Source organism: Lepisma saccharinum, chromosome 23 (assembly GCF_977018435.1).
Source record: "Lepisma saccharinum chromosome 23, izLepSacc3.1, whole genome shotgun sequence".
Lineage (NCBI taxonomy): Eukaryota > Metazoa > Arthropoda > Insecta > Zygentoma > Lepismatidae > Lepisma > Lepisma saccharinum.
Window position 1 is genome coordinate 41,190,866 of NC_139251.1, and position 14,353 is coordinate 41,205,218.

The 14,353-nt window shown below is 38.0% G+C and overlaps 1 protein-coding gene across 1 annotated transcript in view; it reads left to right on the forward strand.

Moving 5' to 3' along the window:
* Nucleotides 1–14,353, forward strand: part of Ccn (cellular communication network factor protein Ccn) — a 419,483-nt gene that overhangs the window by 349,525 nt on the left and 55,605 nt on the right. The window contains exon 4 of the mRNA XM_083144480.1: nucleotides 969–1,060. Coding sequence (XP_083000606.1) covers nucleotides 969–1,060 — 92 coding nt within the window. The remainder of the gene's footprint in view (nucleotides 1–968; nucleotides 1,061–14,353) is intronic.

Genomic DNA, 14,353 nt, shown 5'->3' on the forward strand with positions numbered 1-14,353 from the left:
TTGATGTCCAAAATATGTTCAGAAATGATTCACAAAATGATGCACGGAATGTCCAAAACATATCCTTTCTGGATATCCTATGGATTTCTTCTGGACGGAAAGTTGACTTGACTTAATTCCTGTTGTTCCCTGTAGAACATAGGGCATCAACAAAGCATCTCCTACTGACGGCAATTCTCTTCACTGTATTTCAGCTCTTTCCTTCCTCCAATGCCTCAGCGTGAACAGATCTTGGCCACGTCTGTCTAGGCCTCCCTCTTCTCCTCCTTCCCTGCGGGTTCCAGCCTAGTGTCTCTCTCTCTCGATAGCCTCATTTTCCTTCCTCAACGTATGCACTATCCAATTCCATTTTCGTCGGTTTATCTGTATGGACTCCTCGATTTCTCCAAGCTTCATCCAAAGTTCTTGGTTTTGAATCACCTCTGACCAAAGATATTCAATTTTTTTTTCAGACAGCAATTGATGAAGGTATGTAGTTTAGAGGTAATAATTTTTGTTACCTTCCATGTCTCAGACCCAAATAACAGCACAGACTTAACATTACTTCGAAAAATGCGAAGTTTGGTCTTCATAGATATTCTCTTGTTTTTTTTCTGGATGAAGCCTATTATTTATTCACAGGTCTATGTAGCCTATGTTTTTATTGATGTTAGTGTGTGTGTGTGTCTGAGGGAGAGAGAGAGAATTTTTATAGAAAACAGTACGTTACACTCTGTCTTGAGAATCTGTGTAGCAAAGCCACGCATAACGGTAGAGAATGGGCGGAGAAAAGCAGTGCGCGCTGCACCCGCGTTTTCCCCTCCATGCACTCACTTCCCTCTCACGCTTTCATTGTTGATTGTTGGAGTCCTACTTGCTCAGAGGACTTGTTTTCGTTTGCTTGTTCCAGAGATTACCCGGTCAGTGTGTAGATTTCGATGATTTTTCTTTCTCATGTACACTTAAGAGCAATTTTCTTTCCATTGCAGTGATCAAGGGACTACCGTGTACAGTGTACAATCAGACGTACGACAATGGGGAAACGTTTATGCTGGATTGCAGGACACAGTGCGCATGCCAGGTAAGAACATTTTCAATGGACTATACCATCCAAATGTCTGATATATATATATAATGAATGACCATTACAATATTTCATGCGAACAATTACACGAAGAATGTCGAACGTGCCTTTCTATGCCTTTTAAACAAGGGCGCCCCCAAATATTTTCTCTCGTAAGGGCAGAGTAAGATTTCACACCTTGCCCTTCAGTTTATTGCGCTTTTGGACTTCTTCACGAAGCACAGATAACAGAGATCACTTAATCTTCTCTCCTTCGTGATAACAGGAAGCCATTTAGCATAGAATTCAGTAAAAAAATACAAGTGTACATCGTCCCGCCTTGAAGGGTTTAAATACACTTTCCGAAAAATCTTTATATGTACCTCAAAGATAAAATGCTATCTGAGACCTAGTGCAAATCTTATTGCATTGCCAGCAAAGCGCTTCTCTTCTTCTATTCTATCCTTTTCACCTAACGCTTAGCGCCCGTGCAAAAATGTTTCATTTATCATCCTGCAGATGGTACCTCCGTTGGACTTAATGTGACGTGTGATCCCCCAAACCGACACTGCTGCCACCTATATGACGTAATCCTAAAGTGTCTCGGCAGCGGCAGAAGTCATAAAGATGTCGCCTATTTTTCACCAGGACCACGTGAACAGCTCTGGTCTCTTGCTCCTTTGATCGATAAACGGTTCGTCTGTCAGCCTCGGGCCTTTCAGAGGAGGTTTCTTTGATACCTGAAACAGTCTATTGTTGGGTGTCTTTGTTTGTGTGGTTTATTTTCCCGCTCAAATCCCTGGGGCTGTGGAGAGGAGTGAGTTGAATCAGTTCTGGCCGCTTCTAGGTTACCCGGGTTAAGTGAGCTTTGAGAATAAAGTATATTCGCATAAATATTCCTGTACTGACAGCCCACGGTAGGCGCTTATTAGTTTGAATACAGGCAGCAGGGAAAGTAAATGCAGCCAGTTCCATCCGAATAAGAAAGCACTGCTTATATACACTTTTCTTTTTGTTCTTTCTAGATTCCTGTTAAGACTTATCAGTCCTATAATTTATTTTTGTCGTTGTTATACATCGTTAGTGTTGATAATAAGTCCATAAATAGTCAATCATGCAACGTACTTGGCACCGAGGCGACATACATTTAGATTCTACACATTATTATCAGAAACAAACAGAATTTATCAGTAACTACAATTATTTACCTAAACATAACTCATATGGCACTTAGAATAGAGCTGTAAAATAGGTCTTTTGGATGATTAGCTGTTTGAGTTATTTCATAGTGCACGAGTGAGTGTTTGGATCAACCCTCTCTTCTAAATCTGTAATGTTGTAAACGTCAAGGAATATAATTTGATCCGGTTGCAGGAGTTATTACTAAGAATTATAAAAACTACTTTTAACTAAAATTATCGACTAAAATTGCTTTCTAGTAGTGTTTGCTTAAAAAGAAAGCACTATTTTCGGCGATTATATAATTCATAAACATGATAGAAAATTTGCCTGACTCTTTTTTTTTTTTTTAGGAATGTGGGTTATTTCATTTTTATGTTGTTGGAAAATGATTAATTTAATTTATTTTTGTTTGGAGAGTTAATTTTATAGTTCTCCAGCTTAGTCGTGAGCTAAATTAAAAATTTATAAATTTCGTGACATAAGAGACTTTCGTATGTTGTGTTGTAAATTGGTCCCCTTGTAATAGAGTGACTCTGGGTTCGATAGCAGGTGGCAGGCACATAGTGGTTCAGATCTCACTTGCAACTGTAAGCCCCGTCCCGAGTATAATTGAAGTGTGAGTGTGACGCATCCACAGACGTTTGACAGGTTTTGAAAAAAAATACTTTGCCACGTGCCTCTGTTAAAATCAAGAGATATTTGAAATAAATGTATAATTTTTCCTTCCCAATGTAACCTCTAAAAGCGCAGAAATATAGGTTTCCCGTTAGCACCATATATTTTTACATCTGAATGTTTGCTATTGAATTGAACGTTGGAGGTTTTCGAAATTACATATTATACATCGATGGCCAAAATAAACCGAAATATCAAAATCTACTTTCGAATCTTGCTACGCTTCACTGTTTACCGCGTAAATAAAGATAAGAAAAAAATTGATCCTGACAGGGTTCGAACCCGCGACCCTTCCAGTTTGTTAATTTATACCAAAGCAAAATGAATTGCTTCTTCTTATATGTTGCAGAGAAGAAACAGCTGGATTGGCAGGTTCACGTGACTACGTCACTGGTGCTTACCTTACTCGAACACGGCGAAAACTTGACCTTGGCAGTCTAAAGCAGCTCCCGCGAAAGCCAACAGACAAGAGGAAGCTTTTATTCAGATAGTTCGTAACAAGGAAACAAACATTCCATGGAATGAAAAGTCGAATTTACTTAAAACCAATTCATACGATAAGTTACCCCAGACGTTACCTGCGTAGTATAATGTGAATGGAAAAGACATATTTGTCCCTTTCATCTCTCCATACTGCAATGGTTGAATTGCTATTAATATTAGACTGCAGTCCGGGTTCAGCTGTTTCCCTCCAATTGCACCTCGAAAGCAGAATTACGCAGAAGTATAATAAGTATAATATAAGAAGAATAATTCAACCAGCTAATTATCCAAAATACATATTTTACAGCTCTATTCTAAATGCCATATGAGTGATGTTTAGGTACTGATTAATTCTGTTTGTTTCTGATAATAACATCTACAATCTACGCACGTCTTGACATTACAATTTGGACCAGGCTTTTTTCTTTCCCATCTTAAAATTACTCTTAAGGTGCGAGCATTCATCGAGTGGGTCACTTGTAAATATCTATCTATGTATAAAGCGAGGAGAGTGACACGTGAATGACGGAACATCTTCAAATACATCTGCTGATCTTCCTTACAACCTACTAATTTAATTTCAGTGGTTTTCTTCTTGAGAATATTACTGTATGTTTTATCACACAAGAATTTTCAATTTTAGCACGTGTTTTAAATATCGAGGCTTAGCAGCAACTAAAAAATCTCAATTTCAAGTAGTCTCGAGTAACAGTCACGTTCTCTGAATGAGTAATAGTTTCAATACATATTTTCTTATTGGCACGCAAACAATAACAGAGTTTCAGGCTGCAATTTGTGTGACGAGAATAAAATACATTATGTACCACCCATTTGGTAAGAAAAAATATTTTGGAGACACGGGGATTCGAAGCTAGGATTTCAGCTTACAAAGATGGCCTTTAACCGACATGGTCACAAGCCACGGTGAGGAAACTACGCTATTCGAGTAATTTATCCATACGATTGCATCTTTTTTGATGTCTCATCTCGCTAATTACATTAATTTGAGAGCAATACTCTTCATCAGATAGGGTTCATATGCTGTACACATTGCTGACAAAATACAAGTGAAGCTTGTGCATGAAAAGTAATGAAGATTTGGGAAATCGTTCTTTTGTGGAAAGTTAGTGTTTGCAACCCTAAATAATAACCGTTCTCTAGTTTCCGTCAATATAGCGGATTCTGTGACGACGAATCTCATTAACCAACGGCACATATATATTTTTTTTTATTTTAAACTATTTATTTCAAAATGAAGAGTCATTATTCTGGAATCTACGGAGACATTCATTCATTCGGTAAGAATTTTACGAGAGTCACAATTCTATTTTTGTGCTCCATTACGAAACCAACGTGCACGTGTAAAACATGTAAAGCCCGACAATTTTTATTTTACAAAAATTCCATTTACTGTTAAAGTTAAATGAGAGGACAACCATTGACTTATTTTTAATAGCCTGGATGACTGATGTGGGGGGAGAGGTACCTCCTCCCATGTGGCCCCCTGGCTGTGACATAAACTCTTCTTCCATTAGGATTTCTATTATTTTCCCCATCGCATATTCAGTGCCAACTTTGCGATTCTGTTTGCCAAAGTGTATGGGGAAGCAGTTTATATATTCTTCAAGCCTTCTCCTGGACTAGGATAACACTATTTCCGAAAGATTTTTTCTTGCATCATTTTCAGGAATTGCAACAGCACTACTTCTGTCTCGCTTGTTCTTATTCCGTTTTTTCCTTTTCGTTATTTAGTGTTGCTTTTCTTCCATTTCCGGCTACTCGCGACGATGAAGAGAGACTCTTAAAAGAACACACATGCTCAGTCCAAATTCGAACCCGGGGTCCTCTCATTCTAACGAAATGTGATAACTACTTCGTCACGAACCTCAAAATAAGTTTCTTTTTAAAATAAATTTCAGGAATATTTCACATTTACATTACTTTGATTGTAAACGTTGAAATTCTAGTTAATTAATATTTTCGATGCAATGTATACTTTAGGCCTTTTCTTTGAGTCTGCGAGACACAAAATTCTCTACATATGGTTAAATTTTTTGATAGTAAGCAACACTGCTGCTTTCCGAACACTTACTTCGGCTGTACTTCCGGCCACGAAGCTGGACTCCAATGCAAACGAGTGTGCCACTTTTTGTGAAACGAAGTGTACTATTGGAGAAGTGCGCCACCTGCATATGTTTTCAACACATTTGCCACCTGTAGAGACAATACATTCAGGTATTTAGATTATATATGTGGAGATTCGCCACCTTCAAAAAGCAATAACTTCAGACATTTAGATTGTACTTTTGGAGAAGTGCGCCACCTGCAAAAGAGAATAACTTCAGACAATTAGTTTTCACTTCTTTCCCACTCATTCACCTCCTGCAAGAGACAATAACTTCAGGTATTTAGATTGTATATTTGGAGAAGATTCGCCACCTCCAAAAAGCAATAACTTCAGACATTTAGATTGTACTTTTGGAGAAGTGCGCCACCTGCAAAAGAGAATAACTTCAGACAATTAGTTTTCACTTCTTTCCCACTCATTCACCTCCTGCAAGAGACAATAACTTCAGGTATTTAGATTATATATGTGGAGAAGATTCGCCACCTTCAAAAAGCAATAACTTCAGACATTTAGATTGTACTTTTGGAGAAGTGCGCCACCTGCAAAAGAGAATAACTTCAGACAATTAGATTTCACTTCTTTCCCACTCATTCACCTCCTGCAAGAGACAATAACTTCAGGTATTTAGATTGTATATGTGGAGAAGATTCGCCACCTCCAAAAAGCAATAACTTCAGACATTTAGATTGTACTTTTGGAGAAGTGCGCCACCTGCAAAAGAGAATAACTTCAGACAATTAGTTTTCACTTCTTTCCCACTCATTCACCTCCTGCAAGAGACAATAACTTCAGGTATTTAGATTGTATATTTGGAGAAGATTCGCCACCTCCAAAAAGCAATAACTTCAGACATTTAGATTGTACTTTTGGAGAAGTGCGCCACCTGCAAAAGAGAATAACTTCAGACAATTAGTTTTCACTTCTTTCCCACTCATTCACCTCCTGCAAGAGACAATAACTTCAGGTATTTAGATTGTATATTTGGAGAAGATTCGCCACCTCCAAAAAGCAATAACTTCAGACATTTAGATTGTACTTTTGGAGAAGTGCGCCACCTGCAAAAGAGAATAACTTCAGACAATTAGTTTTCACTTCTTTCCCACTCATTCACCTCCTGCAAGAGACAATAACTTCAGGTATTTAGATTATATATGTGGAGAAGATTCGCCACCTTCAAAAAGCAATAACTTCAGACATTTAGATTGTACTTTTGGAGAAGTGCGCCACCTGCAAAAGAGAATAACTTCAGACAATTAGTTTTCACTTCTTTCCCACTCATTCACCTCCTGCAAGAGACAATAACTTCAGGTATTTAGATTGTATATTTGGAGAAGATTCGCCACCTCCAAAAAGCAATAACTTCAGACATTTAGATTGTACTTTTGGAGAAGTGCGCCACCTACAAAAGAGAATAACTTCAGACAATTAGTTTGCACATATTTTAAACACATTTGCCACCTGTAGAGACAATAACTTCAGGTATTTAGATTGTATATGTGGAGAAGATTCACCACCTTCAAAAGCAATAACTTCAGACATTTGAATTGTACTTTTGGAGAAGTGCGCCACCTGTAAAAGAGAATAACTTCAGACAATTAGTTTGCACATATTTTCAACATATTTGCCACCTCCAAGAGACAATAACTTCAGGTATTTAGATTGTATATGTGGAAAAGATTCGCCACCTCCAAAAAGCAATAACTTCAGACATTTAGATTGTACTTTTGGAGAAGTGTGCCACCTACAAAAGAGAATAACTTCAGACAATTAGTTTGCACATATTTTAAACACATTTGCCACCTGTAGAGACAATAACTTCAGGTATTTAGATTGTATATGTGGAGAAGATTCACCAGCTTCAAAAGCAATAACTTCAGACATTTGAATTGTACTTTTGGAGAAGTGCGCCACCTGTAAAAGAGAATAACTTCAGACGATTAGTTTGCACTTCTTTTCAACACATTCACTACTTACAAAAGACAATATCTTCAGCTATTTAGATTGTATATATGAAGAAGATTCGCCACCTCCAAAAAGCAATAATTTCAGATATTTAGAGTGTACTTTTATAGAAGTGCGCCACCTGCAAAATAGAATAACTTCAGACAATTAGTTTGCACATATTTTCAACACATTTGTCATATGTAGAGACAATAACTTCAGGTATTTAGATTATATATGTGGAGAAGATTCTTCATTTCCAAATGGCAATAAATTCAGACATTTAGATTGTACTTTTGGATAAATGCGCCACCTGCAAAATAGAATAACTTCAGACAATTTATTTGCATATCTTTTCAACACATTTGCCACCTGTAGAGACAATACCTTCAGGTATTTAGATTATATATGTGGAGAAGATTCGCCACCTTCAAAAAGCAATAACTTCAGACATTTAGATTGTACTTTTGGAGAAGTGCGCCACCTGCAAAAGAGAATAACTTCAGACAATTAGTTTTCACTTCTTTCCCACTCATTCACCTCCTGCAAGAGACAATAACTTCAGGTATTTAGATTATATATGTGGAGAAGATTCGCCACCTTCAAAAAGCAATAACTTCAGACATTTAGATTGTACTTTTGGAGAAGTGCGCCACCTGCAAAAGAGAATAACTTCAGACAATTAGTTTTCACTTCTTTCCCACTCATTCACCTCCTGCAAGAGACAATAACTTCAGGTATTTAGATTATATATGTGGAGAAGATTCGCCACCTTCAAAAAGCAATAACTTCTGACATTTAGATTGTACTTTTGGAGAAGTGCGCCACCTGCAAAAGAGAATAACTTCAGACAATTAGTTTGCACATATTTTCAACACATTTGCCACCTCCAAGAGACAATAACTTCAGGTATTTAGATTGTATATGTGGAAAAGATTCGCCACCTCCAAAAATCAATAACTTCAGACATTGAGATTGTACTTTTGGAGAAGTGCGCCACCTACAAAAGAGAATAACTTCAGACAATTAGTTTGCACATATTTTAAACACATTTGCCACCTGTAGAGACAATAACGTCAGGTATTTAGATTGTATATGTGGAGAAGATTCGCCACCTCTAAAAAGCAATAACTTCAGACATTTAAATTGTACTTTTGGAGAAGTGCGCCACCTACAAAAGAGAATAACTTCAGACAATTAATTAGCACATCTTTTCAACGCATTCGCCACGGCGTGAAAAAGAGAATAAATTCAAGATATTTAGAGCGTACATCTTTTCTACATATTCGTCACCTCCAAAAGACAGTAACTTTAGACATTGTGTTCGTCTACTCAGAGAAGATTCGCCACCTGCAAGCCCTTGCAGGCATTGCGACAGACACATCTGGTATCGCTGGAACGTAAGTCTTTTGTATCGCCATGACGTCAACATAATATTCCAAAAGTCAGGACTGAAAACATTTGCCATTTCTGGACGGAAACTTTCGAAATTTAAGGACGCGCTGAAAAATCTCGAATTCTATACACTGTTCTCTCTCCCCTTTAAGTGATTGTTTTTGCACTGCTGGAATAAGAACCGTTAATTTCAAGAAACGTTTGACCCTTTTAGAGCAAAAAATACCAATAATTGACACCACTTTCCAATACGATTCTTTGGAATTTCTCGTCTCTTCGGGATCCTGAAAAGTCGGAATCATTTTCCGAAGTCCGCATCCGAGTTCGGAAGTTACGCGCCGTTGTTTCATTAATTTTTATACAACAGCGACCTTTGATGCATAAAAACACGATGCCATGATGGTGATCAAGTGGTCCTGTTTGATATAACTATATGCATCGAGAAAAAGTACAAGATGATAAAGAATTTTTCATCACCGAAGTGATAGATGTTTATGAAAAGGAAGCAAGGCGAATACAGTTTCTATTTAAATAGTGGACTCAGGTCTGAATTTGTAACCAGAGCCAAGGTTTTTTCACTCAATTTCATTTGTATGGTTTGTAAATTAATAAATAATAATAATAAAAAAAGGTAAATATAAGTTCTATGACTGAGGGGCAAAATTTGAAATTTTGCTCTGCCCCCGTGAGAAAAAATATCCTGCGGGTGCCATTGTAGGATAACCCTTTGTTTATTTTACCTGATCAGTATTTTAGTTTTCTCTTTTCCACTTGTCTTAATTTAACATTAGAAAGTATATTATTTGTTTTAAAAAAAATAATTGCATGTTCTGTTCATTTAACAGTCCATTCTGTGAAACGTTGAAAAGAAAAAATGGCTTCCGTTTTGAAGAAAACCCAAGCGTAAAGTATAATGTAGGCCTTTAATAGAATACTAAGAGGAGCCAGTAACTCGTTATTTCAAAGCTTCATCCTGCATTATTTTCAACTCCCTACGGAGGAAAGAAATTCTAACGGAACGAGACGTCATTAGTCGGGCTGACTTTCAAGTCGAACGAAAGGAACGAGTTCAAGGAATCGACTCATTTAGGTGAACGGAACGAAATGAATCGAATCCCCAAAATGAACGACCTTTCCCCATCAGTACTCCACGAATTGCAGTGCGCATGCTCATACGTATATTCCGCCGGTAGATGGCAGAGATTGTACATACTGTTGTTAAATATAAGAATTATGATAATTTTTCAAACTGTGTGAGCAATTGAAATGGTTGTATAGAAGAACAATCTATTACGCATAATTATTAGCAGCTTTTATTTAATTTTGAACGCACTTCTCTACAAGAGATGAAAAACTGTGAACGCTCGAGATAATTATATTTACAATCTGTATACTGAATGAAAGCATGTGCTGTTTCATAAGTGACTATTTTGAATATTATAAAAAATATCTCAATTTTATACTTCACTATATTTTGAATATTATAAAAAATATCTCAATTTTATACTTCACTATATTTTGAATATTATCATGTGGGTTGTAGCAAGGCCCCTGGAGGCAAGTCCATACTTTTACGGCTATGTACAGTCACCGGCAAAAAATGGAACACCTAGATCCTGAAATACTGGCTTCCTTGCAATGCGTTATGATGAACCGACTTCATTGGAAGCTTTTCAATAGAAAGTTCTTCTATTTCAGGATTTAGGTGTTCCATTTTTATTGCGTTGTGATACAATTCAGATTACACGAAAATATGACAGAGAATAACGTAACGATATGTAGAATCTTTGAAACTGTAAAGTACGAAGAACTCCAAATCCCAGACATTTAGTCATCACCTTTCCAGTCAGGAAATATGTAGCTAAAAACATCTAAGGAATGTCTTGTCAGACATTGCCGAGCTTCCTTGATCTCCATCGTTGTAAACAGGTGTAAACAATCAAGGACGAGGATACAGGTAACTGAGTCGACATTATTGAGTAAATTCGTAATCAATTGCATCTCCGAACAACACCTCTAACTCGTTCATTTTGCCATTTTTTACATTCATACTTACCTATTGTGCATTGCGAAACATTCGTTTAGGTGTCAATTCGCTTTTTTCACGAAAATAAGTTCCATTCTTTACATTAACAGTAATTATTGTTCTTGCTTTCTTCGCTTCCGTAACACACAATATGGCGCGCGCCAGGTTGACAAGCGTCGTGGATCAGTGGGTTCACAGTGTTTCCAACCTCCTTAACCGAACAAATGCCCCACGCACCATTCCCGCATAGCTCCAAAAATCATTCACGCACAGCACCACAAACCATTCACGGTAAGGTTAGGTTAGGTCCAGTTAGGTTAGGCAAACATAGTTAAAATTTCGTGTCAGGAATGTATATTTCGTTTCACCATCTTCTGGCGAAACAACGACGTGGTTGGAAACACTGGTACGTAGAGGAAGCTAACAAAAGCAACGGCAATTCTGCGTCGGAGATATATCTCTCTTTAAAAATACATGAATTACCGGTCGAACAGATTCAACGGTGAAAGAAAATACCTCCACGAACTTTTGGAATGCTACAGAAACTCATTTCCGTAAGTAGTTTCTCCTGTAAAAATGAAGAAATGCGTTGTTGGGAGATGCAATTGTTACAGTATATTAGATTGGAATAAATGTCTGGGAGGACTTGGGTCAGTGGTTAGTTAGTCGCAGTCAGTTTTAGAACGAAGATTGAGAGGACAGTTACAGCATTAGATGGAGAGAGGGAGAAGTACGATTGGAGGAAGAACGTGTTAATACGAGTCGCGAGTCACTCAGATCTTCTCAGTCGCAGATCTTCAGCTGCTGTGCAGACAGGTATACATTTCCATATTCCATGCTGATCCAGTCTTTAAGGGTTTAGAACTCTCGTGTTGTGTTTTGCCATTCATATGTGTGTAGTTAGTACCTCTCGCACCTTACCATCAAGCTTACCATCAAGTTGCTCCATAATCAAGAATGAATGATCAGTGAGCTACATGAACCCAGTTCGATTCCACATACCGAAGGGTTTGTTACGATAAGCAGGGCCAATTGTGTTCGTAACATACCTCATTAAAGCCCCCATGTGTTTGTCGTTGCGTTCAGTAAACACTCATAGCATATTTTGAGCATACGTACTGGAAGATTTCCTCCTCTCCGATGGCGTTGTAGTAACGCCGTCGCCTTGTACTCGATAGATCCAGGGTTCGGTACACGATGAAGGCACAACCTTAAACAATCAGTACCCGATTAGCTTATCTGTTCATAAAGGACTTAAAATTCAAAATTAAATGCTTCAAGAGTTAAATTGCGACCATTAAAGTTACCTGTCAAAAAGTATCACCGTGCAACTTGTAACAATCATCCACAGAAAAAGAATTCAATTGTTAACTTGACACTGGAAAAATATATAGATATGATTTTGCATTATTGTGGCAGCTGTTATTGTTCACGATGCAATAAATTACACTCTGTTTCGGGCAGTACCGTGCCCAAGAGGGGGGGGGTTGATGGGGATTATAACCACCTAACCTTTCGCCCAGTATTCCTAAAAGAAAGAATGTCAAAGGTAGGAAAATATGACAAAATGCAAGCTGACTACCAAGAAAAAGTATATATAACCCCTCCTTTTCGAAAATCCTTGGCACGCCACTGGTCACGGGTGTCTCTTGAGCAAGCGAACGAAAGCAAGTTCTCTGCGCAAGTAGCCCTCGAGAGGGCTTGACCAATGAACGCGTAAGAGTAGAAGTGAGTGCATGGAAGGGAAAACGCGGCTGTAGCTACCGCCGTTTTTAGCAGCGCGCACTGCTTTTCCCGCTCACTCGCTTTCTCCCCTTCTCTACCGTTATGCACAGCCTTGCTGCACGGATTCCCAAGGCAGAGTGTACCATTCTTTTCACATCTAGCACCGCAATCTCATCCTATAAATGTAGAACTTGACAATTTATTTTTGACTCCATGTAACGTAGAATTAACCTACCTGGAACAGGAACTATGTTTCAATGTGATTTATTACACTTAACCTCAAATAATCGAACTAATTATCTTCTTGCAACAAAATAGCTGCTAAAATGTCAATTCACGCAAATAACAATTCTGATAACATTTCAAAGTTTCATGTTAATTTAATTCTGTATTTCGTAATTTTCATACTTTATACAACGTAACTTGGTAAAGTAAACACAATAAGGTTCCATTTTTATTGCAATGACTGTACATAGCCGTAAAAGTAGGGAGTTGCCTCCAGGGGCCTTGCTACAACCCATATCATAATATTCAAAATATAGTGAAGTATAAAATTGAGATTCTTTATAATATTCAAAATACAGTGAAGTATAAAATTGAGATATTTTTTATAATATTCAAAATATAGTGACGTATAAAATTGGAATATTTTTTATAATATTCAAAATATAGTCACGTTTGAAGCAGCACATGCTTTAGTATACAGATCGTAAATATAATTATCTCGAGCGTTCACAGATCTTCATCAATTCGACACAATATATATAAAAAAAAAATGTAAAGTGTTCCCCTGTGCTTAGCACCACGCCATGAAGGCACGACACAATATAACACATGAAATTAATAACAACAATAAGTATTGTACACTGTGTGGGATACCATAAGTAGGATAGTAGCAAGTTAAACAATTGAACATTGTTCGTCCAGTCTGAAATCGTGCATCTGAAATCTGATGAAACGAACTCCCATGTGTGTCTGATAAGCAATAGGTTTTCTACAGATTTAGCAAATCATCATTAAAACGTGCTTAACAAAGAAATAACAATTTATGCTAGTAATCTCATCGCTCGCCTAAAACTTAAGAAAGGAATATAACTCAATAATTTAATTGTCGTTAAGTAACGGTTGCTCCAGCACCGTGGCCGTGCGGTATAAGGTATCAGGCTTTGGGCTCGGGCTGGGCGCTGGTTCGAGTCTCCTGAGGGGGGGGGGGGCGTAACAACTATTCCCCTGAGATTTCGGCCAGTGTATGGGACCAGTGGCCATCCACCATCGTGAGGAAATTGGGGAGCTACAAATGAGTAGCTTAACCCGGTCATGAAAACCTACAACAACTGGGGGTTCGTCGTTCTGACCACACGTCACCCCGTAACTGGTTTAAACCTCTGCTGTGGCATGTGGGAGAGAGGCCGGCAGTCGCTATGTAGGCCTTTGTCCTCATGGGCTGTTGCGTCACTGGTTATTATTTATTTATTATTAAAGTAACCGTTCACTTTGACTTGATGTGATTTATTTTACTTTACCTTTTGCGCCACTTTTTGCTAATTTGCGAAGATGGGGATGAGTGATGATATGATTAAATTGATGAATGGACGGACACTCACAAACATCCATGCCGAGGCCAGGATTCGAACCCGGGACCCTTGGCTTCGTAGCGCGATGTGCTAACTACCCCACCACGAGGGGCAGCTAAATTAACCGTTGAGAACGTTATTCCTATTGCAAAAGGTATCTCTGTACGGTTGCACCTACTTAC